Here is a 25,375-nt window from a genome sequence, read left to right on the forward strand (position 1 = left end):
TGCTCTGTTACCCCTTTTTGAGGAGTAAGAATATTAAATTATGTTTAAAAATAAATGTGTCCAGTATATTGTCAGCCAAAACGGGTTATTAAGAACAACAAATGCCTGTTTAACAAGCATGTTAAATGCTAATAGCACCAGAGTTAGAGGGATGTTGGAAAGGACCTTAGTTGTATTTTCCCACCTCCACACTGTGTGGAAATCTTTTTTTTAATATATAACAAACAAGAAAAGAAAATATGTTACCTGTTAATAGGCACGGTTCAGATTCTCTGCATCTTTATACTCATTTTCTACGAGGTACGACTGATTGAAAATGCAGCCTAACAAGGGAAAATACAGTATGCAGAGGTTTATATTACCAGACAAAATACAACAGTTGTGATAAATTGAGAATAACCTCACTTTACAGCCATATTAATGAGCATGATGAACTCTTGAGTGTGGAATTTCTTTCCTATTTTTGAAATCACTTTCTGATTTAAACACAAGTCTGTGTGCTCGAATCATTTCTGATATGAAGCAACTGATGCCCGAGAGATTCCTTTTTTTTCCCCCCGACTTCAACCGACATCTAAAAACACAACTACCTTTCTAAACCAGCACCGTAACGAAACAAGATTTATGTGTCGTTACTCCCAATTGGTTTAACAGATGTATAAAACGAGAAAAGGGACGCGTCTCTGATATTAAACTTGTCTTTGTTTGGGACCATCGCACTAACTCCCTCATTTGGTTGTGTATGTGAGAAGATTGGTGTGATGCCTTTTGTGGGGTGAATTTTTGTGCGCGTGTGCTCGGTGCACACTCTACAGCTCGGAGGCTACCCAGGGGAGTGGGCTAGTGTGCTGTGAGCCTGCAGGATGGAGGGGTGCGATGGAGTGGGGTGGGGGCGGCTTGGCAGAAGTGAGGGAGGAGGAGGGATTGGGGGGGGGGGGGGGATCCTCTGGCGGTAGAGGGGAACACTGCTTGCGGCGAGGCGGGGATGAAAGAGGCTGTCTGTGTCAGTCACTTATTTCTCCCTTTGGTAAATAAAGGTTTCTGACAACAAAGCCGAGCAGCGCTTGACTGGCCTTTACACCAGATAAATAAAAAAGACAACACAGAAAGGGAGTAAGACAGAGAGAGGGAGGAAAAGAGAGAAACGCAACAACAAACACGTTCAGATCTCACGACTGGAAGCATGTTGATTTTTATGGAGTACAGAGGACGTAGCTGAACTAAACCAGGTCATCTTTCAGTTTAAATCAACACTTTGCAAGTCTGGTAATACGGGAAGAAGGAAGAAAGGGCTGAGTGTCGTCCTGTGGAAAGGGGAGAAGAAAAGATGTTGAGAAGTCCACGGGATAACAGACAGATGGATGAGAAACAGCCGGGAGCCTGCTCCTAAATTCCAGTGCAGCACACTCAAGACCAACCGTGGACCACAACAAAGCCGTTAGAGCACAGCGAGATGCTGCACCGTGAAGAAGAAAAAGGACTTTAGGGTTGTTAGCATTCTTCCTCATTTTATTTTGTATCCATCAGCACCCATATTCATGCCTTATGCTTCTCTTATAACAGCAAGATCTCAGTGTTTTTCGGAGGAATCCAGATTTCACTTGTCATATCCTCAAAACACACTCAGGGCTGTTTCCCTTATATAGCCAGCGACACCCAAAACCACCTGCTACATTGCGCGCACACACTCTAAACTGTGTGAATAAAAAAAATAAAAAAATCCCCACCGTGCTACCTGACAGGGGAATTGCTGATCCAGGTGCAATGAAAGCTGCTCACCCACAATAAAGTCACTGATTTTCCACACCCTGTCTTCTAGCACTCGACTGCCCTATACCGTCCTCTCCTCCTCCTCCTCTCAGACCTTTCCCTTCCTCCCCTTCCTCCCTTCCGTTCCTCACCTCAGCCCTCCCCGTTCCCAAGCCGCCCGGTTGACCTTGCGCACACTCCGTGTCGGCGCAAGGCAGGAAAAGCTATCTAGCAGATGTACGACACCTCATCTCATACGGGGGAAAATTGCTGTGTGAAATAAATACCAGGCCATCGCTCAAACACTACACACGCACGCGCACACACACGCACACGCACACACACACACACACACACACACACACACACACGCCTGGAGTCTTTCTGTGATCTCCTGAGCAGAAAGCAGAGCTCATGTTATGGAATTATAACATCCAGGTTACATAGTTGCAGCAGCCAGAAAGACATTGCTGAGTGGACAAGTGCTTAGAGGAAAACTCTGGGTCAACCACTGCAGTACAAGGCGTTGCACCTGTTTAAATATGCCTGACCAAGAGATCCAACCTCCACGCCCTGGAACTCATCTCGAGTCAACCATGACCTCCGACCTTTAGTAGTAGGTCTGACTGTATTTACATGAACACCAGTATCCCAGCTAGGAGGTTTATCCCACTTTTCCTTTATATTCAGGAAATATAAGGTTTACATGGATATCATATTGTGCGTAATCCTGTTTAATTTGCACATGTGCCTGTGATATTTACCGGCATCTTTAAAGTCATTAAATCTATTTGACAGTAACATGTTCCGGTGTCCTGTGATTTTTCTACTACAGACCTCAACAGGTCGTGATTTCAATATATGAAACAGTTTCAGCAACAATGCCCATTCGTAACTGCTCCAGAAGTGAGATGCTTTGGCTGCGAGAGTACTCTGCAGCGTTCAGATGCCTCTATAAGATGTGTACATGAAAAAAAACAAAAGACCCCAGTTCCTTTTTGAGTATTCCAGCTTGCACATTTAGGTCTCTCAAAAACAGGATAAGGGCATTTCAAGGTTTCTGATATTGTTTAAATACACAAGTAAAAAAGCATTTTAAGTATTTTAAAATGAACATGAAACTCATGTCATGTCAGACAGAGAGGAATAGTTTGGCTTCTTGAAAAAAAATATTTCTTTAATGATAAAAGCTGAAAGATTAAAAATCACCTTAGTTTTAAGTGAAGACTGAGAAACACGGAGGGACAACTAGCCTGGCTCTGTCCACAGATGTGGGAGTAAAATCCACCTACTAGCACCTGTGAAGCATATTAATTAACATAATATCTTTCATTTCTTTAATCTGTGAAAAAAAAAAAAAAAAAAAAGTCATCTGTAATGAATAAAATATGATGATTTTACACAAAGAAAACTTTACTGTGTGTTCAGGCCAAAACACACAGCTAGTCACAGGCCTGTCCCTGCTTCAACTAAGCACTAGTTTGTGAACTCATCCCGACCTCGGTAAAGGTGTCTGAGACCATCCTGACTCTGGTCGGCTAAGCCCGGCATGCTGGGTGGTATGTTCAGCCTGCAACACCCTCTCGGGGAAAGACAGATGATTACGTGTCTCGCTCTCCTTAATCTCATGACAGCAGCCCAGTGATGAAGCCACTCCAGTGTTAGCCGGGGTAAACCCTGACGCTAGCACTCTGCCCTGCTAACTCAACACACCCCTGAAATATTAATGAGCAGAACGTAAGCGTTTGTGTGCAGTGCATGTTCACCTATGGGAGTGCGCGCACACGTGTGTGGATACCTGAATGAAACGCTCCGCTCCTCTTTAATGGAGTCATGGGGCGGATTTGTTGCAGCGGGGCATTCCTCCTTCCTCTTCCAACAGTGCTCCGGAGCGCACCGTTTGTGAATGAAGGACTGACAGAGTGACTGAGCCGCGCACACACACACGCACACACACACACACACACACACACACACACACACACACACACACACATTTCACCACTGCTGTGGCCGCCCATAGAAGCTGAGCACTACAACGCTGCGCTGCGCTCACCTAAAGACACGCCTGTGATCCCAGTGTGATGAGAGGCCGTGTCGCCTTTGTTGGACTGGGTACACATCAGATCACTGTACGCTGCTGCTGCCATGCTCCACTCTGCTCTGCCCCAGTGGACCGGGCTGTGACAACCCCCCCCCCCCCACACACACACACACACACACACACACACACACACCACCCGTGAGCATGCGTTCACGCAAATTCTGCACATACATGCATACGCTCAATCAGCCTCACACATGCTCGTTTGACGGAGTGCACACCGGCAGGCATAGCGCGCACGCACACACACACACACACACACACACACACACACACACACACACACACACACACACACACACACACACACACACACACACACACACACACACACACACACACACACACACACACACACACACACAATCTGATGCCTGTTCACATCAAAGAGAATAAACATTAATGGCAAATAGGTAATCTGCTCCTCTTGTCTGTTTTACATTTCAGGGCAAGATTGAGTGCCTCTGGGGGACCTGGTCCTTCTCTGATTGAGGGTGGGAGAAAAAAAAAAAGGAGAGGAGAAGCAGGAAGCAACGGTAGATGGTAAACACTAGATAGAGCATTATTCTTATTCCATGTATCTCTTTATTTTTTATTTATACATGGGAGATTGAAAAGAAGGTAATAATATTCCCTCACTTCAACCCACGACGGCCTGCTATGGTCCTAATCTTCTTCCCCTGCAATGTTCTGATGCAGACATTATTATTCTCATTTCTTCTGAATAATATCCCTCTCAAGTCTATCTGTTCTCTCTGCTGGTGCTCGCTTTTGTCTTTCCTCTTCATTTTCCGCCTTTAGGATCTCCTCCACGCTCTCCCTCCGCCTGCACTAATGCAACCTATTCTCGCCACACATTTCCATTCTCTTCGAACTTCTCGTCCCCTCTCTCTCTCTCTCTCTCTCATCGCTGCACTCGCTGTCTTCTTGCTCCTCTCGTTCACATTCTGAAGGTGGTGCCAGGTGGTGTGGCCGGGGCCGGGGCGGCAGGCAGCACCTCATATCCTATCTGCGTATCAATCATGAGGTCCTGTCCACTCAATCCTCCTCTGATCCATCAGCCAGCTCAGGCAGCCTCATTCTCTCTCTCTCTCTCTCTCTCTCTCTCTCTCTCTCTCTCTCACACACACACACACACACACACACACACACACACACACACACACACACACACACACACACACAGAGAGAGAACACTGACTAATGGCAGTCAGGGCACAGTACACTGCTTTCATTTCACAACCCCAGCAGGTGTAGAATATGCAGTGTCCCACCAAAGAGACGCACAGCACAGGATTATAATACAACAAATGCTCCTGATAAAATATGCTCTTTAAATGGTGAAGGCAGGACAGTCGCACAATTTCCTCATGATTGATCAAATTACGACTGTCAACTGGCAGTGTTATCATCAGTTAATATGAATATCGTGTTTTTGATTAACTGCATTTATTTGGTCAATGAAATATTCGAAAATGATCAAAAAAATGCCCATCGTTGGCCAAAATGACATGATACAACAGTAGAAAAGCAAAAGAGACTCTAATGTCACTCAAAACCGAGAAGCTGCAGCCAAGAAAGCAGTGGCCATTTTCATTGAAAAATGACTGAAAGTAATTATCAAAAATGTCCCTGATTAATTAATCAACGAATCATTGCAGCTCTCGCCTCAATCACTCGTTGACACGACAATATTCCCACTGGCTTGTTCCAATGCGAAAAACAGAAGCACACGAGCCGACGACAAAGTTTCACAGACTCAAATTGTAGCTGCCATCTCTAAACTGCATAAATTTATCATCAATGCCATCATTTTACACATCCCCACCTCCAACACCGCCTCCACCTCCCAACACCCCACCACGCACTCCCACCAACACCAGCCCAGCCCACCTGCTCCTCGCTTACCGCTAAGCCGATTACACAACGCAACCCTCCTAATCACAGTGCAACGTTTGTAAACACCGATGTCATCGACTCTAGTTTAAATCTCCCAAATCCCCTCCACCTTTCATCTCACACCACACCAGTAATGCCATTTTCGACTGATGTTTTAATCACCGGTGGTGCTGTGAGTGACTGCCACTGTACTGCAGAGAATGTGTGAAAGCTGTTTGGCCAAATTCTCTCAATAAATGGTTTCGGCGCCCAGTCCAACGCTGAAATGTGTTGCTTCCTCCAAAGCCTGTGGACATGAGGTTGGAGAGTAGAAGTGTGGTGTCTTTTCATGGCACCATCAACCACACGTGTCAAAACATCTCTGTTGCGTTGTCCCTTCATCCTGGCACCTCTGTAATGAAGATATTAAAACACTTTTTCCCTTGTGATTAAAATGATCTCTGCTCTCCCCCGCAGCCATACACAAGTAAACAAAGGGTCTCGCTCACGCATATATTATGACAACCTTTTCTTCAATTGTGCGTCTGTTGCACGTTTTTATGCATTTGTGACTCTGTGTGTGTGTGTGTGTGTGTGTGTGTGTGTGTGTGTGTGTGTGTGTGTGTGTGTGTGTGTGAGGGATTTAAAAACAGCACAGTTTGCTGGTTCATTAGCACCAGATTAGCTATGCTAATGACATGGACCACCACACACAGAGACTTTCTCTTTATGTTTCTGAATAGGATACGGGACCGGCTATGGCTGTGTGTGTGTGTGTGTGTGTGTGTGTGTGTGTGTGTGTGTGTGTGTGTGTGTGTGTGTGTGGTGATGTGGGGGTGCAGTGTGGTGCAGGTGTGTACACATTAGTCTTGCATGAATAACTTTGTCTCCTGTAAAAAAAAAAATTAAAAAAAAAAAAAAGACTTAGCTACACACTAATAATCATAATTCAACAAAGTATGTATGGGTAATTATGTTTTAATTGCATTGATGAGTGAAAGGAGAGCCGCTTCCAGAGGAGATTTGGGCAGACGGCTTGGATTGGTGTTGCATATGACCTGCTGTCTCTGCGTGTCTCTGTCTCATTAATACACACACAGTAAGACGGATAGTCAGGGCAAACTGAGACACGACTACACAGAGTAATCCAGACCTAAGTTTCCATGTGCGTCCATCTGGTGACATAAGATGTAAATACAAACTGATGTGCTGTTTACGCTACTATAAACTTCCAAAAAAGAATTTCTTTTTTTTTTTTAATAAGAAAAATCTGCTATGGCATCCCACATGCTGATTTGTAATACAAACACTCAAAACTGTTCCAAGTGACTTTTTTTTATTCCCCACAACTAAGTAATGGGGGCATTTCTCATGGCTCCTTTTCTCCATATCTGAATTAACTTCAGATAGAAAACCTCATATGTCCGTAAATTGAATAGTAAAATGAGAAAGTGTGCAGAGTGTAAATGATGTGTGTGAGTGGTACTACCTCCTGTCCCGACTGCGTGACCTGTGTGAGCGGTGGCTCCGCCCCTTGTCTCTCTCTGCACTTCGACTCCTCCTCTTGCGAGATGAACTGCAGGACGAACTGCTGCTGGAACGCCGTCTTCTCCTGCAGCACACAGACAGAAAAATACTCATTTCGCTCAGTTATTGGCAGGACCCTCATAACAAAACATGAATCATACAGCTAGGTACTTTTTTTTTTTTTTAGACCATTAATCGTTGTGTAGTTTTGGTAAATCTGCAACAGTGGAACATACAAATCTGTTCCAGATTGCCGAGTGCGGTTAAGAATAAAAAAAGAAAAAAAAAGTGAGAATGTACATTTGTTATTAGTTATTACAACTTTATCATAGTCATTCAACTTTATTGTAATTTCCCTTGGATTACTATCCACAAAACAGAACCTAACTCTTCCCATATAAGCTCCGTCCTCACTTCACCCTTCTGCTCTATCCTGCCATGACAAGCACCCTTCTCCGTGTTCATTCATCACTTTCATCAGAAATGAAATCTATATTCCTAATTTGTTTTGTAAAATCAAGAGCAAATCAACTTTATGTTTTCGACAACCAAACCTATTATCTGCAGCACCGACGCCTACTTTGCATTAGTGAACACTCTCATCCAAGGCCCGGAGCTGCAGAGCCATGCAGGCCGCCCTACAGTTCCTCCACAGGGTCCCTTTGGTGCTCCGCTCCTCTTTAATGTGGCTGCAGCAGTGTGTGTAGCGTCTATTTTCCAAACACCACTCACACCGTGCTCCCATTGATATCATGTAGCAGGAGGCATTCATGGGAGTGAATGTAAATGCAGGAACCCTTCTACTGCACAAACAGTTTGTGTAATATTCATTATTTAAAATCGTTTCCTTTGTTTCACCAAAGCCCAAAAATCTCCAAATCTTTTCAGCACACCCCAGAAAAAGAAAAAAAAAAAAAACAAACACATACTTGGTCCTATGGGAGCTCTACAAGATAAGGGAGAAGAAAAAGTCAAGCAATACAAATAACAGAGGCTGAACTATCAAACCAGATTTGTACCACTTAGAGTAGCGCAGCAAAGCTCCATTAGTATTCTAAAGGCTGGATCCCGAGACGGGGCTTTATGAAATAACTTCCACAGCCTCTGCACAACTGCTTCACACATTACACAGAACAAACATACAGAAGTAAGCTGAGGTTTTCTGGAAAGTGGCGTTAACTCGCACATTTTCACAAAAGCCTGCGTAAATGCAACGTAATAAAAAATAATGGCTGAAACACATGGTGAACACAGAAGACATTAAAGCACAGAACACCTACCAAGGTGGATTTTCAGGTCTCTTGTTCACTCACTTTTGCCCATTATGCTCCCTTTTTGTATCTCATACATAGCGATGGATACAATTACTGCTCTTACATATACATGTTAATTATGTGGTCATGATGTCACCCACCCAGAGCATAAGCACTCCTCTGTTTTACCACATGTGAGGTCACTTTACACCGTTTGTGCGTATGCAGGTTGAATGGCCAACAAACGGTGTGCCCTCTTTCAAATGAGCCTATTTAAAGGAACTAGTTTCACCAGACACCCACATACAAGGTCTTGGTTAATTGATCAAAACCTTTGGCTAAGAGATGAAGGACTGTGTCCCAGGGTTTACACTGCCCACCAAGCCCCTCCCTGTGCAGGCAGGCAATGACTTCCCATCAGCCGTAATGGACCTTGAACAGGCCTCATAAATAATTAGGATCAACTGGCCTTGTCTGAACAGCCACACACAGCCAGTGGCAGCTCTGGATGGATGGATGGATGGATGGATGAGTCACTAGCCACTTGCAAAGATGGTTGATTATTAACTGATCATCCCCCTTCCTCAGGAACCTCTAAATATCAAAGACCGTTACTTTATTAAATAGGATAAAACTAGTATTATCTCGTAACCGTTCATGTTTCAGCTGTACCAAGCTCTGACAAACTCACGAAGAAGCTAGAAAACAAAATGAGACATCTAAAACGTTCCTGCAATTTCAATACAAGAAGCTAACCTATATACAATGCCCTTTCAGTTTGCCTACAACTGTCAAAAAGTCAAACTGCTGGTATAACTTCTTATAATACAGACACATTCTTATCTGAACATTTTATGACCAACTAAAATTGTAGAGAGTGAATCAAAATGTTATTGTACGATTTCATATCTGGGCCATTTGGACAAAATCATCCAAATCTTTTTGACCAAATACGTTAATATTGATAGTGCAACAATATATTTACTACATTTTTGAGAAATAATGATCAGTAATGTGGATGTAATGACCGAGTGAAGAAAAATAATAGAACAGCTAGAACGTTTCAATAAGTTTAGATAATTACACCCATTTACTGTAACGAAGACAACACTTAAGCCATATCGCAATATTCAAAACCTAACACGATATCTCGTCTCGTATCACTACATCAACATATTCCCCAGCCCTAATTTCGGGTCCTCTCAGGAGTCTCCTTTTTAATAAGTTACTGCATGGTGAGGAAAACACTGACTTTGATTAAAAAAAATTTTTTTAAAAATCCAAAGTAATGTATATTTCAATTATTGCTCCGTCATGGCTTTCCTCCATTTACCCACACGGGGTTTACCTTAGGGATTTTAAGACCAAGTAAAATGACACCAGCTGTTTTCTCACAAGTCACCTCAGGTACAAAAGTATTTCTGCAACACATTCTGTAATGTGAAAATACCAGACATTACCACGTAAATGATGGGCGACATTGGGTAGAAGAAGCACAGGTGTACGCGAAGAAATTCACGATCAATACAATCCATCTAGGTGCTTCAGTTTAAGACGTTGTCGGTGTTCGTAAAAACCTGTGCAACTATAAGGAGTCGAAATGTGTCAGCTGTGAAAAGCACATCTCAAACAAATATTGTAAGTAAGACTCTAAGGCCTGTTCAGATAAAAAAAAAAAAAAAAAAACCTCAGTGAATCCGTGTGCTTCTCAAAAGAGGTTCAAATGCAGAACTGGTCTCGGAGCAAAGGTGCAGACCAGTGTGTGTGTGTGTGTCCCCCACCCCATCCCTGCTGCCTCTGCCGGGACAGAAAGCCTCACCTCTTGTCTCTGGAGCGAGAGCGGCTCCGGCGACTGGACCTCCGACTCCGGCTGCCGGTCAGCCTGCTGCCGGAGGACGAGGACGAGGAGGACGAGGACGAGGAGGATGAGCGGCGACGCTGTTTTTTCTTCCTCCTGCTCCGACTGTCGTCCTCACTCTCGGACGAGCGCCGACCCATGCTGGCAAAAAACACACACACACACACACACGAGAAGCAGGGCCGCTCGTTTACTGACGCTCGGACGTCCCGTCGCGGGGTAGTTTGACACGGAGGTCCACCTGTGACATCGACACGAGAGGACCGAACCTGTCCCGAGTCAAACAGCACGTCCCTCCACGTGGCTCCAAACACACACAACGTTTTAGCGACTCTCGCCACAAAGTCTGAAGAGGAATCTGGGGAATTAATGCAACCTCCAGTCCTCGAATAACAACACATGTACAGACGTGACATTTAAGTAGCAGGTCGTTTATTACCACCACCCCCCTCTCCCTCCATAACAGCTCTAAAAGCAGCGTTGTTGTACGTGCTGTAAAAATAAAGGATATAAATAAATAACAGGGTTGTTGTTTTTTTTTTTTGGAGGCTAGCTAGCTTGCTAACTGTGCTAATTTAAGTAGCGCGAGGGTTGAGGTCGTGTTTTAAATGACGCCTTCTGGCTGATAAACACGACACGTGCGTCACTTTTCATTTAGCGAAGGCGACATAAAAGGTAAAACTGCCGTAAAAATAAGAGAGACGTTACCTTGAAATGAAAGTCCCGCTCCTCGCCTTTTAAATCGCTGCGGCTCTCCACAACACAACCATGCACCGCTCAGGAGGCTCTACTCGTCGAACAGGAAGTCGTCGATCGAGTCCAGGAAGCAGAATCGAGAACGGAGCAATCGATTGAGGGACTGCTCTCAACATGCATGAGTTTGATTTAGTTTTCATGATTCGCTCTCTGTTATGTTTCTTAAAACTAAAACAAGCTCGAAATACTGCACTATTTTTTTGGTGTTTCTACTATAATAGGCTATTATCATCATTAACACGGTTTAAAATGAATACAAGCCAACATAAAGCAGCTTGATTGAGAAGTTTAAGGAAACATTTAGATTCAATGAGCCTATAGAATTATATTTCCATTATTGCATGACTAGTAGACTATTTGAGGGATAAAAGAGGCTTTTCAAACTGAACATGAATAAAAAAAAAATACAATTAAAAAAAATATGATGTCAGTAAATGGAGCAATAACAAAAAGCATATTGTTGTGATTTATAACTGTAATGTTGTACTCTTCGTGCAGTCAGTCAATTGAAAATATTCCAAATGAATTGGCTTATTATAACGTTTATGCATGTATATGCAACAGTCTGCGCTATACTCATCTTTATTTTTGGTCTGACTTGTACACCACTTGTGCACCTCCAGGGATAACATGGGGGATGATTGTGTGAGTTGTTACATGTCTGTGATCATTTCCATGAGGTCATATTCTCAGATAATGAGATTTTACTAACATATACACAGAGTTTCAAGGGCAGACAGAGCATCCATACAGTTTTCAGCACAATACCTGGTAATTGATCATCTTCATGCAAATAATAATAATAATAATAATTTTTTTTTTTTTTTTTTTTAAAAGGCTATAACGGGAGTGAAGGTGAGAGGACCAATTCTTACTGACTGGTCGATCAATAACGTGCGTGTGGCTGATAAGAAACAATACAACGAGGGGTTTTCATTGCAAATAGATACAAGAGTCTGCTTAAAACTATATTCATCCTGCTTTCAGATGCAGCAGAAATAATAGTAATTAATGCCTAAGGTTCTAGCTGAAACATCGTAAATATTTAATTAGGGGAATTGCTGGAGCCCTTGTGTGGAAGTAGGGCTTTATATAGATTATCAATAAACATGCTTAATTTTGCATCAAATTCATCCCGACGTTATCACAATCCCGCTGTATCCTGTGTCTTGTCTGGCATATATGTTGCCTCCCCTTCTCTCTTAATTGCCTTCCCTCCGCGGCATTCACCATAAGTGAACCATTGTTTATTTATTTTTGAAAATATAGGCAATCATTTCAGCGGGAAAAAAGGGCGAGCTGAAAACGTTAATTAGTGAGCCCAATGGCAACGCATCGCAAGAGGCGCCGCAATTAAACGTTTAGCTGTTATTTAACATCCTAATGGCTTAAAAAGTCCACTGAGAATTAATATTAAGGGATATAGATGCTCTCTAATGATGAAGATTCAAAATACATGATTACAGATTAGAAACATAAAGTCCTCAAAGTTCCTTGTACATTCATGTAGTATAATAATAATGATGATGATAATAATAATGATGATGATAATAATAATAATTCGTTTAATACTGTTGCTAGAAAATAAACTAAATCCGATTTTTTTTTTTTTTTTTTTTTTTTTTTTTTTGCGGTAAAATTTAGTTTCAAATTAAAAGTGACAACGTGGACGCGCAGAGACGCACTGGAACTTTATGGAAAATATACCAGGCCTGAAGCCAACTGTATGCAACAGGGGTTAAAGCCAAATGTGTTCACTTGAACTTGATCTAAAACGCTCCTCGAGTAAGTCGATGTTGCTCCTCTCGGCATCCCAGCTGGTCGCGCTTCTTTCACCTCTTTGCTCTCCGTGTCATCGTCGCGTCTTTTTTTTTTTTTTTCTCTCTCTCCCTCAGATCACAGAGATATACGGAGGAAGGACTCTTCGTCCATGTGCTTCCCTCTCTCTTGTCATTTTCCGATTTTTATTAAGCCACACCCCTGCAGAGAGAGAGAGAGAGAGAGAGAGAGAGAGAGAGAGAGAGATCCATGACCATCTCCCGGGTGTTTAAAAAACTAACTCAGGACAATAGCAGCGAATGAGCGCTTAATTAAATTAATTAGTCCTTCTTGTCAATCTCGGATTAATGGCCAATAGCGGCGGTGCTGTTTAGTGTTTTTACTCCTCTTCTCTCTCTCTCTCTCTCTCTCTCTCCCGTATCAGTGAAGGGGAAGGGGGGCTCATCCCGGCATCCTGAGGGGAGGTAATTTGCACGGATCAAGGGGGCAAGGCGCCGCAAAGTATAAATACTGTGACTTCAATAGAGGATCACCAGCAGGTTCCCAACTCCGCTACCAAAGGAGGAGGAATTGGCTGAGAAGATATATCTTCATATATATTTTTTTCCCCCTTTATCCCGAGTTGGCTGCATCACCTTGTATCATTTTCAAGGGGTCGACTTTAAAACGAGCCACACCATTGATGTCTTAAGCTGTCGTGGAGCAAAGGGAGAGAGTGTGTGAGTGAGTGTGTGTGTGTGTGTGTGTGTGTGTGTGTGTGTGTGTGTGTGTGGTGTGTGATTTTTTTTTTTTAAAGAGGCGAGGAAGCCGTGATGGAAGAGCTCACTGCTTTCGTGTCTAAGTCTTTCGATCAGAAAGTGAAGGAGAAGAAGGAAGTGATAACCTACAGGGAGGTGTTGGAGACCGGGTCGACGCGAGCAGGGAGCAGGGAGTCTTTATCAGCGGAGCCGGGGAGCCGAGAGGAGGCTGCCGCCGTTACCCGAAACGTTTCGCTCTCGCCGGGCAGGGAAACGGACATGCTCGGGCCGGAAAGAATCAGGGACGCCGGGAGCCCCAAACTCATTGACGGTAGGACTACACACAGTGTGCTGCACACGGTCTTTAAACAGCAATGTCTCGAGCACTTGGAGACTATAGGTGAAGTCCAGAGACGCGGACATGCAGCCCCGCTTTCATTTGCGTGCTCAAACATTTTTTTTATTTTTGTCTTATGATAAAGACTAATGCCACTCTCCGTGTAGTGAGATTGATCTACAGTAGCTCTGAGGGGAAATTATGATGCTTTCTGAAAATATATGTATTTTTTTCTTCATGTTAGACGTTTGCCTTATCACAGTAACATTTAATCGTCAATAATGTCTGTTAATTTTGACTAAGATGTTTGCAGCTTAATAATGTCTAGTTATTTTTAAAAAGTTACAATTAAAAAACACAGAGCATCAAAACAGGCCTATATGATAAACAGTAAGGCCCCCTGTGGAAAATGAGCACTTCTATAATATAAAACGACTTTAGCTCTGAGAGTTGCTTTTTTTTTTTTTAATTTTTAAGTCTATAAGTCACAAGATTACACAAGTAAAATTGGTGTATTGTTGCTCTTAATTTGTCGAAGGTTTTCCAAAACGCTGCAGTTCAGTCTGCTTTAGAAATCTAATTCTATTAAATATATAAGCGGCAGTTATTTTAAGATATCTCAGGAAGGTTTATGTTTTAACGAAATGAAGGCGTATTACACAGCTGACATGCAAATCGCTGCACATAAAAGGTGGAAGTCAAGTTCTGTCATATAGTCACAGATGTCTGGTTTCAGGTGTGAAAGCACAGAGTGCCAAACAAATCTACAAATATATTAACACCTGGGGGAAGAATTGGTTTTCGTGATTGACTTGTTTTTAGCCTATATATAAATGCAAAGCAAGAATAATTAGGCTACAAATAAAAAAAAAATATCAGTTTCAACACAGAATAAAACGTTAAACGGAAAAGGATTTTATAAAAAACAAATTTAAAAAAAAAATCACTTGTGTTTAATTGCTGAATTTCAAATTGAGAAATTCCAACAATTTTCTCCACATTTTAAAAAAAAGTAGACCAGTTGTTCATCTGTGCTGTGCAGCCTGCTCAGAGTGCAACTATATTATGAAACCTGGACAAAATGTGACACCACACATGGACAAGATATCTCAGAGTTGTAAAAAAAAAAAAAAATGACATCTGTTCGTCATGGGCAGCGTGGTTAAAAGCGGAACTGCGACAAGCATGTATCAGACATCTAACAGCGTTGCATATTTATAAGCAGTTAATAATTAAAGAGCTTTATGTAGCTCTACAAAACATCCGAGGTCTGATAGCTCTGTGATATTTGAGGGCACGTCTTTCTTTCTTTCTTGTTCAATGATTATGATGCTTTATTTCAATATATAAAAGAAGCTACAAATTCCTCGCTGTTTTGTGTTGCTACAAGTATTTAATATCTTGAGTCTCAGATGTTTTGCATGTTATTGTTGTTATTCTCCCCTTTAATCTGACGCACAGAGTTTGCGCGATTGGTTTATTGTTTTTCTAAATAGCTGTATCAAACCATCTAGGTTATGTGCCATATATGACAATAAGGCCTATTGTAAGCATGAAAGCATATTTAAATATTTCATAGTTAACCTATGTGTTTATGATGGCCAATAATGAGCCTCGGTTGGAGGTCACCGTGCTGCTACATCATGTTGACGTTTCACTCTCTTCTCGTCTGCAACCCAGGCACCACGGATGTGAAAGAAAGGAAAGAGGACTCGAAGCCTGTGGAGGACGAGGCACAAACTAAAATCAAACAGAGGAGAAGTCGGACTAACTTCACATTAGAGCAGCTCAATGAGCTGGAGCGGCTCTTCGACGAGACCCACTACCCGGACGCCTTCATGCGGGAGGAGCTTAGCCAGCGACTGGGACTGTCGGAGGCCCGAGTGCAGGTAGGAAGAATCAGTTCATCTGAGAGGGAAAAAAAAGGGAACAAGGAATATCAACAACAACATATTAATAACAAAAGAGGCAGCAATGAAGATGTCTTTGACATACAAAGTGATGCTTATAGACAATATTTAAAATTTAAAACGATTTAAAAACAAAAGCCCCACCACCATCAAAAATGTATAATCAATATTATCATGATTAACAACATTAGCACTATCATGGCAGTGAGTTGATATTTACTGTTACGATAATAATAGTAATAGTAATAATAATAACAACAACAACAAATGCACAGACTCCCATGTCCATGGCTCTCCAATATTAGTTTCCTTTTTCCCAGGAGTGATTTTAATAATGTCTTCACTGATTTTTTTTTGTTGTTGTTGTTGTTGTTGTCATGATAAGCATATCCCGCATAAATAAATAAATCCGAGATGATAACATTTTGTTTGATGGAGGTTTTTCATGTACAAGATGAATGTGTGTGCGCGCGCGCGTACGCACACGCACACACACACACACACACACACACACACACACACACACACACACACACACACACACACACACACACACACACACACACACAGATTTAAAAGTCTACAGTATGCCTGGATTTATGACAAGGTTCAGCAGACCACCCTAAAGGTGTTTGCAACTTGTAATAAGTTCAATGATCTTAAAGAAGGAAAGAAGAGGCAGAGTTCACAAACAAAATGTTATTCCTCCCCCCCCTCCCCCCCATTTGATTTTTCTCTCAGCATGTTCTGGTTGTTTAACGTGTTAATGAGGCCCTGCTTGCGTCACGTGAGGCATTTGAATCTTTATTGTCCAAATGGAGCGAAACAAATAAGCCTACAAATATTTGTCTTCAGTTTCTGGGTGCATGTTACCCAGGCCCTGTTTGTCAGTGTTGCTGCAGTTTTTCGTGGGGATAGACCATCTGCGCAGAAACCCAGTAAGGCTCCATCCAGTCCGGGGGTGGGGGGGGGGGGGGGGGGCTCAGACATGTCCTGTGTAAGGCGAGCAAGGGGACAATGAACATATAGACAAGTCTGTTCATCTGTTTTATCAAAACCCTATAACATCTTACTCCACACTCTTTTTATATATGCCCCGGCTCGGGGAGCACTGGGTATTTGTCTCCATATTGAATATGGCGGTCGTTTTGGAGAAAAGAAATCACAGAACTGGCGCAAAAGATCTCCATCCCAAACTCCCCCCCCCCCCTCCCCCGCCCCCCCCACCACCCCCCAGAAAAAAAGTTACAACCAGCTTTTTGCAGGGCTCTCCCGGCCTGAACTGGAATCTCACCAATAAGGCGTATTGTGTCCCGAACAAGGAGCACAGCTCGGGGATTTGCATAAATTATGTATTATTTTCTACCCAAATCAAGACGGCTCTCTCTCTCTCTCTTTCTCTTTCTCTCTCTCTCTCTCTCTCTCTCTCTCTCTCTCTCTCTTTTATCTCTGTCAGAGTATTATATCGTTTTACCAGTTGCATGCAGAGACCACACATTTATTTGGATTCCTTTTTTTAAAATTCTGCCTCGATCAATAAATGCAGTGCATTTGCTTTTATCATCGCAATAAATTATACCTGAAGCGTGCGCAAAAGGGCTTCCGATTGACACACAGTGATCAATAAATGAAGCCAGCTGACAGCCAAATCAATATGATATTTCAATCATGTTACGTGGACACGGGCCTGTAATGTAAGGGAGATTGCAGACTGACGCGTTGTATTGTGGGGCTAATTTAGCCGGAGCTTTGTTTGAGAGATTCAAAGCAGATTATCATAGTAATAAAAGCGTTTAATCTGTGTTCCAAGGCGTTTCTCTGAAATTGACGCTTGTCGATTTCAACAGAAGGAAAAGAGAAGTGAGCTGTCTTTGATGCGGGGTTTTTTTTCTTTTTTTTTTTTCTTGTGTGCAAGGACGTGTTATGGCGGTGATTAGACAAAACTGCGAGCCATTTAAGCGTTTCTCTGACATGGATTTTCTGCAGATAAGGGTAATTAATTTCGGCGGTCATTTAATGAGAGGGAGACGGAAAGAGGAAGAGGGAGATGCTCTCAGATCGCTTTGCTCTGATGTCCAAAACCGTAATAGCACTGCTGCTATTCGATATCCGAGAGTCCATTCAACTCTTCGGGGACACCAATCTATAGAAAGATGAAACCAACGCTGACAAGGTTATTTATTATAGTCTAATAGTCCTGCACATTTCCAATAAGAGTGTTTCTGTTCATTTTTAACGTCTCCCTCTCGCAGGTTTACGACTTGCCAGTTTTGCTCCACTGTTTCTCGTTCTCCTCCCTCTGCTTCCTCCCCCTCCCCCGCCCCACACTCTCCCTTGTTATTGTAGACTAAATGTAATAATTAAAATCTGGGGTTAAGCAGTGTCATTAATATTTCAGTGCTCCTCTGGGATATTGTTTTTCTGCGGTTGTTGTCACTTTGAGAGGAATTACACATGGCCTCACAAGCAGCTGCCAATCAGTGGGTCTCTAATTAATTTCTGTCCCTGCAGGTTTGGTTCCAGAATAGAAGAGCCAAATGCAGAAAGCAGGAGAACCAGTTACATAAAGGTACACTTTCATCCTGCACGTTCCCACAAAGACAAAACTATATGCCTATTCTATTCTATGCTATTCTATGCTATGCTATGCTATGCTATGCTATTCTATTCTATTCTATTCTATTCTATTCTATTCTATTCTATTCTATTCTGCAAGGCACCAACACAATCAGATGCAACATCCTTCATCTTTACGCACTGCTATTTGGTTGCTGGTTTAATTTCCACTTAATTATGCCATCAAAAGCACCGTGATTTCTTTAGTGAGTGTTTATCTTGGTTATTAAACTTTACTCCAACAATGAGCTCACTGCTCGTTATCCAGTCCTACATGTTTACCCTTTGTGAGTGCCATTCTTCTCACAATTAGGCTATCATCTGTGTTTTTTGCAGGAGTCCTGATTGGAGCAGCAAATCAGTTTGAAGCTTGTCGTGTAGCGCCATATGTCAACGTGGGGGCTTTACGGATGCCATTCCAACAGGCAAGTTACTTTGAAGCGTCTAGTCTTAAAAACCAGACCAATCCCCCCGACTGCTGTCTTGGCACAGGCTCTGCCCAAGCGCTATGCAGAGACTCCAGTTCCAATGTAGGGGGTAACTAAACTCTTATTACCACACTGACAAAAACACTGTGCCAACACAGCGTAGCCTGTACAGTCTAATTGGAAAACTCCCTTTATTGTGTTTTTGGACCATCTATGTCTATTTTACTGGAGCAAACAAACATGTTAGTGGGCCCAGCTGTGCAGACCAGGAGTAAATGTTTTATTCCACGAAGAGACTGGTAGGATGTGTTGTTTTAGAAGTGTAGAACTGTGCACCTGTCTGTTGGGAGTGAGACTGGACAGAGCAGTATACTGTATTATATTGCCTTTTAATCCAGTGAAGTCCAGTCCTCACTTTGAACACCACTAATCTGGTCTGAGTTGATCATGTTGTAGGACAAAAACCACAACATTGCTGAGGCCTACATTTTTTAAATTGACATTGCACTTCATGCAGCTGATGTCTAAAATAAACTCAAATTTGACCTTCGACTCGCAGTCGCCAACAATGTTCACAGAATAAGATGGCATGCCCAGTGATATTGCTCGCTGACACTCGGGTAGAAAAGCCGGAGGTGCACTTAAATCCGGCTGAGGAAAGGCCTCTTTAGCCACAAGGCAAACCAGTCTCACCACATTACAATGCATTATAGGAGTTAATAGAAATTAAGTAGTCACTCTAATGACCCTTCAGACAACCCAAGTTAACGCATGTTCTCCCCCTTCTCTCCCCATCCGTGCCTCCCGTCCCGTAGGATAGTCATTGCAACGTGCCGCCCTTCTCCTTTCAGGTGCAGGCGCAGCTACAGCTGGACAGCGCCGTGGCCCACGCGCAACACCACCTGCACTCTCACCTGGCAGCGCACGCGCCCTACATGATGTTCCCCGCGCCGCCGTTCGGACTGCCTCTGGCGACGCTCGCGGCAGAGTCTGCCTCCGCCGCCTCCGTCGTGGCCGCCGCCGCCGCGGCTAAGAACACCAGCAAGAACTCCAGCATCGCCGACCTGAGACTGAAGGCCAAAAAGCACGCGGCCGCGCTGGGACTGTGACGCCGGGGAGACACGAGGACACGGGGCGTGGACTCACTGCGGCCTCGCGACTGAGAGACACTGAACATAAACGCTTTACAAAGTGAAAAAAAAAAATTAAAAAAAAAAAAATCCAAGGACAAAGTGAGAAAAAAATTATCCATGGACGTAATTTATGTTTTTTTTTTTTTTTTTTTTTTTTTTTTTTTTTAAATGAAGGACGACGAGTATAAATATAAAATATAGGCTATTTATGAGATAAAGACAATGAAAAAAAGAGACTGTGACGTGATAGCCTACGCGGTCTTGATTTTTGGACGCCAAAAAAAGTGGCGGACGGGCTGGATAGCAAAGCTACAGCGTCCCTCTCTGCAGCCACACGGCTGAGGAGGCCGGCGGGACACCCCGAGGAGGAGGAGGAGGAGGAGGAGGAGGTGGATGCAGCTGGCTCGGTCGATACTTTGTCAAACGAAGGCGAACCATTCTGCAGTTGTTTTGTTCTGTTTTAATATGATATTATTATTGTTATGATTTCCTTTTGAACCTATATAGAGGCTGGCCTCGTTATATTTCAAAAACGTTTCCTCTGTAAAAGGACAGAGCGGGAATTCTTTGACAAACATAGAGACGAAAAAAAAAAAGAAAAAAAAAAAGGACACTAATCGAAGTGTTTCTCCCTCCTCTGTTTCTTGTCCAAATTGAAAAATGCCTCAGCAGTGTTTGCATGAGTTTGTCTTCACGGATGACAGTGATGTGAGCCCCACCCCTCTCTTTCTGTGTCTCCCGCTGTCCTCCCCTCCCAGAGGAAGGGCACCTCTCACTTGAATGTTTGGCCTATAGTTGACCCTTGTTTGGACCTCCTCTGGTGAAGGCGACACGGGCGACACACCGGAAACGTGAGATTGTAAAACACGCTGAACTTTTTGGTCAGGATAAAGTGTCCACATTTACAAAGCTGATTTGCCCCCCCCCCCTTCTAAAGGAGGGCATCATGCCATAAATGCCATCTTTAATCCAGTGAACAAACGAACAAATGACAGTAACACGGGGACTGTATGCGAACCGGTACGGGCACGTGTAAAATATGTTTATAAACGAGAAACATGCATTATTTTTTATTATTTAGTGGCTTTATGAATGCCTTGTGGGAAATTTGTTCATTTTGTATTTTACTTTAATTTCGTGTATTAAAAAAATCATGTGCTTTCTGTATGTAATTTTGATGTTTTTATATAACAGTGAAAGTGAACTCACCTGAGGCACGGGTTTCTGAAAAAAATAGTCATGAAATTGTTTTACTTTTTTCCATCACATGTGAAACGTGAATCCACCGAAACAAAATGTTTTTCGTTCCTATAATAAATTAACTAAAGTTTCTTTAACGAGTTGACATTATTTTGTACAATATTAATTGGCTTTTATCAGCTAAAATAATTTATTATTATTATTATTATCGTCATCATAATTATTGTTATGGGCGGTAAACCTTTGAGGGCAATAGATTTTTAATAATTCATGCCTGTAGCTATAGGTCTTTTGATAACGTCACAGTTGTGACAGGTCCGTTTAGTCAGGAACATGGGTGTCTGTTGCTGCGCCCATGCCAAACCGATGCATTATTCATAGTTTGGGTATGAGGGTTTGTAGAGGAGGACTGGTAATTTCCAGTACAAGCTAGAAAAACAGACAGATAAAGGATAAAAAGACGGGGGCCATCCAGGGACTCAAAGATAAAGTTTTGCAGCATTTAAGCACTTAAAACGCGCACAGATATATTCTTTTTTTTTTTTTTTTTTTTTTTTTTTTTTCAGGCTGCTAATTTAGATTTGAAACGACTGTGTTATTCTTGCATTAAATGAAATCCCTCCGGAGCCATGAGCCAACCCCAACGGCTTAATAATTATTTAAAACAAAGATGGATTTTTAATGTAATTATACCCACTGTTTGTTTGTCGGTATCAGTCTGGAACAGCCTTAAATGCTTGGATCATAATAGGCCTACATTCGCAAAACTTGCACTTTGTTGCATCAGCGACATTCAAGATATTGTCAGTTATTATGAGACGACATTATTGTTAAACATTTTGACAAAAAGTAATGGTTGCCTCTAATGTAATCCCAGTTGTGATTATGTATGTGCTCATGCTTGGCCCCCTGCCCATCTCCACTGAATGCAAATGTCTGTTTTTTTTGTCATGGCCTAAAGTTGGACATTGTGAATGAATAGTAGACGATAAGGAGCCCACAACGTAAACCAAAGGTCTCTGTAGAAAAAAACAAAACAAAACAACAACCAGAAAACACAAAGAGATTTATTAACGCCTGCCTCACTTCACTTACAAATTTCCCTGATTCATTTCCTGACATCTTAACCGCCTCTTATTGAACATTTAATAAACACCTGACACGGGAGCCTATAATTATAGGAATCCAGATCGCATTACCCTTCCGATATTTCCACACAAAACACAATGTCTTTAGCTATTAATTAATACTGATCTCACAGAGTCTGCACGAGAGTCTGGAGTGTTTGTGTATCTCGGCGTTTGGGGCAGGATTCAGACGCCAAAACTATTGAATTATTGATTCTGAGCCTCGCCGGTAATGGAGGAGACGGAACTGGGAAACTGCTGAGCCGGGAGCGCGCGTGCTTTCCTGCGATGGAACAGCAACACCGGAGTCGGGGGCGCGCCTGTCCTGCAAGTGTCCGGCGACTGTGTGGCGTGTGTGACCGGTTGGGTTTTCACTTGTAGTGACCACATAGTGAGGTCAAGTTCATCAGCTGGTGATGTTACGTTAATTGCATCGTTCAAACATGATTTACTACATATTCAGTTGTTTCACGTCAAAAAGTTGGGCCGAATTTATTTAATTTAATTTAATTTCTAGGTGTGAAAAATAACCTGTTAAAAGTTAAGGAACAGCTATATGTGATATGGGATTAAAAATGCCATAAACTACAAATGTCAATATTCTTATTTCTGAGTACACCTCAAGGACATCCCTCTATAGTTGAATGAAAACAACATTTTATAAAGGTGGGCCTGTACATTTTTTCTGAGTATCACATGAAGAACTTCCTCTATCGGAACAGTGCTTTTCACAATGTCTCCGTTTTTGCAGTTTTTACAACATCCAACGTCCCCCCCCCCCCCATGACAGCAGTCCACAGTCTCGATTCCTGCAAGAGCTTTGAGTCTGCCGTTGTGGAGTGATCCTGCAGCTATCAGCATGTCCTGGGGTGCAGTACTGGAGTGGAGGGGTCTCTGCTCTGAGGGGCCCAGGAGACAATGAGACGGGGACACACAAGTGTTCTGATTAGACATGGAGACTGTACCAAGCGCTCGCACTCTACTCTCAACACACTCTTAAGACACACACCCCCACACAGCCAGCCGGGAGCCAGCCACGCAAGCCTTCTTCTCACTGCCTTTCCCTCTCGCCTGCTCACTGCTTCCCTCCGGTCTCTCCCTCCCTCCTCAACTTATACATTTTCTCTACTGTGACCCATTATTTGCTCGCAAAGTCGGATGAGTCAAAAGAAGGCCAGTTATATTCAAGATAATCAAATGAATGGAAACGATGCTGGACATAGAAATATAAATCCAAATGGATATAAGCGAATTCACACACCTACACACACACACACACACACACACACACACACACACACACACACACACACACACACACACACACACACACACAGATCGTCATAGCCTGGTGAGTCACAACAGCACTCGACACCATGGGATCCTTCATATCAACTGGTGCTGTCTTGTTGCTATATTTACCCCACTACAACCCCTGAGACAAATACACTTCTCTCTCATTTCCCGCACTTGGCCCTTTATCAAATTAGGGCACGTTAAACAATCACACAGTAGTTTTTACTGACAGCACAGGCTTTTTCTTTCTTTCCGTGCGAGTAGCGAACTGTGTTGTATACTGTTTGCAACTATGCATTTGTGTGTGTATGAATTTATGTAGGAACGCAGGAGAGAGAGCGAGAGAGAGAGCGAGAGAGGGAGAGAGCTCCCTTTCTCTTCTTTTCTCTCTAAGGGCTTGCCTTTGTTACATGTTAGGAGTGCTCAAAGAGCAGGGCGCACACAGCACTGCACCAAAGACAACAGCCATCAGGAGCAAAGGCAGATAAAAGACCAACTTCAAAGACATCAAATGGAGCGAAAGTGAAAAAGAAACCTGCTGAAAACTCCCTCCAATAGCACTCAGGCCAGCAATTAGGACGCCATATCGCTGCCTGTTATCACATGCATGCAGTGTATAGGCTTGGGTGGCTAACCGCAGCACTTGGTGTGGGTTGCAGTCAGCTGAGAATCAGAGCATTTATAGAGCTCGACTGTAACACTGTATTTAATTTCACTGTAGGATGAAAAGTGGGTGTTCACACAGATTTGACCCCTTCTATGACCAGGGAGGCTTAACCATGGTGATTACAGACACAGAAAAACAACAGCCTCTATCTCCAGCTCCTTCGATTCAGCAGCTAAGTAGAACAAAACAAAACAAGAGGTCAGAACAAAACAAGAAGTCTAATTGTTTCACCGTTTCCTGTTTAGGTGCCCCAGGGCAATCTACACATTTTTATGTACTGGGTGCATTTTATTTGTTATTAATTCATTTCCAGTTGCAGCTGGTTTGCAGATTAGAGAGATAACATAATGTATAACTCCCTGCCTTGGCAAGAAGACATAACAAGGGTGTATGTGTTGAGACCTGTGGGCATGAGTAACCCTGAGGGGATTTTATTGTTTCCATTGAAGAAAAAAAAAAAAAAAAAAACTGTGACATTTGGTGTATTGTGGATGCACTGGGAGGTGACTTTGTCTGCATTTTTGTGCGTGCGAGTTTATGTGTGCATTGTGGTCTCGAAGAGGAAGAGTGTGAGAACAAAATGAAACACTAAGAGAGGGAAAGAGGGCGAAAGAGGGAGAGTGATGAAGGGCACACAGTAAATGTTAAACATTTGGCTCATGCCGCTCTGTATTTACAAGCTGGTAAGATCGAATCATCTGTGTGTGAGCATAATCGAGTACTTGCTTTTCAATCACCAGATGTTTGTACACAGACTATTAAATTACAAAAAGACTTTTGGAAACACAGGCTTAACTCCTCTCATAAGGATTGTATTCACGCCGTCTGAAGTTTACAAAATGCCATTGCAAAATGTCGCGAAATGACAAAAAAGCCGACAAATCACCCAATATTTGTATCAGGATGCTCAAGTGTCTTTTTAATGTGGGTAAATCCAGGGAGGTCCACGGTCATTCATTCTGGGGTTAAATGCTCTTTCAACATTCTGTCCAGGGAACCATTTATGACCATTTATATATC

General features: G+C 42.7%; 2 protein-coding genes across 3 annotated transcripts in view; one reads left to right on the top strand and one right to left on the bottom strand.

Annotated features, from left to right (window-relative positions):
• The window catches only part of rsrc1 (arginine/serine-rich coiled-coil 1), a 116,504-nt gene extending 105,338 nt beyond the window's left edge, over window positions 1–11,166 (bottom strand). Inside the window, exons 1-3 of the mRNA XM_069148093.1 lie at window positions 11,078–11,166; window positions 10,331–10,510; window positions 7,221–7,343 (exon numbers count right to left, since the gene is read on the bottom strand). Coding sequence (XP_069004194.1) covers window positions 7,221–7,343; window positions 10,331–10,509 — 302 coding nt within the window. The 5' untranslated portion in view covers window position 10,510; window positions 11,078–11,166. The remainder of the gene's footprint in view (window positions 1–7,220; window positions 7,344–10,330; window positions 10,511–11,077) is intronic.
• Window positions 11,167–13,152: 1,986 nt separating this feature from the next.
• Window positions 13,153–21,232, top strand: shox2 (shox homeobox 2). 2 transcript variants are annotated; one of them, XM_069148083.1, is made up of 5 exons: window positions 13,153–13,972; window positions 15,659–15,867; window positions 18,400–18,457; window positions 18,841–18,929; window positions 19,748–21,232. In XM_069148083.1, exons 1-5 carry the CDS (start codon window positions 13,717–13,719, stop codon window positions 20,039–20,041), a joined length of 906 nt encoding a protein of 301 aa, XP_069004184.1. In that variant the 5' UTR covers window positions 13,153–13,716; the 3' UTR covers window positions 20,042–21,232. The 2 variants fall into 2 exon arrangements, with proteins under 2 accessions (XP_069004184.1, XP_069004185.1); XM_069148084.1 differs by having other exon boundaries at window positions 19,784–21,232.
• The last annotated feature ends 4,143 nt before the right edge of the window (window positions 21,233–25,375 follow it).

The sequence above is a fragment of the Embiotoca jacksoni genome, unplaced genomic scaffold, assembly GCF_022577435.1.
Source record: "Embiotoca jacksoni isolate LCO1_2020_lvr unplaced genomic scaffold, fEmbJac1.0.p SCAF_14, whole genome shotgun sequence".
Classification (NCBI taxonomy): Eukaryota; Metazoa; Chordata; class Actinopteri; family Embiotocidae; genus Embiotoca; species Embiotoca jacksoni.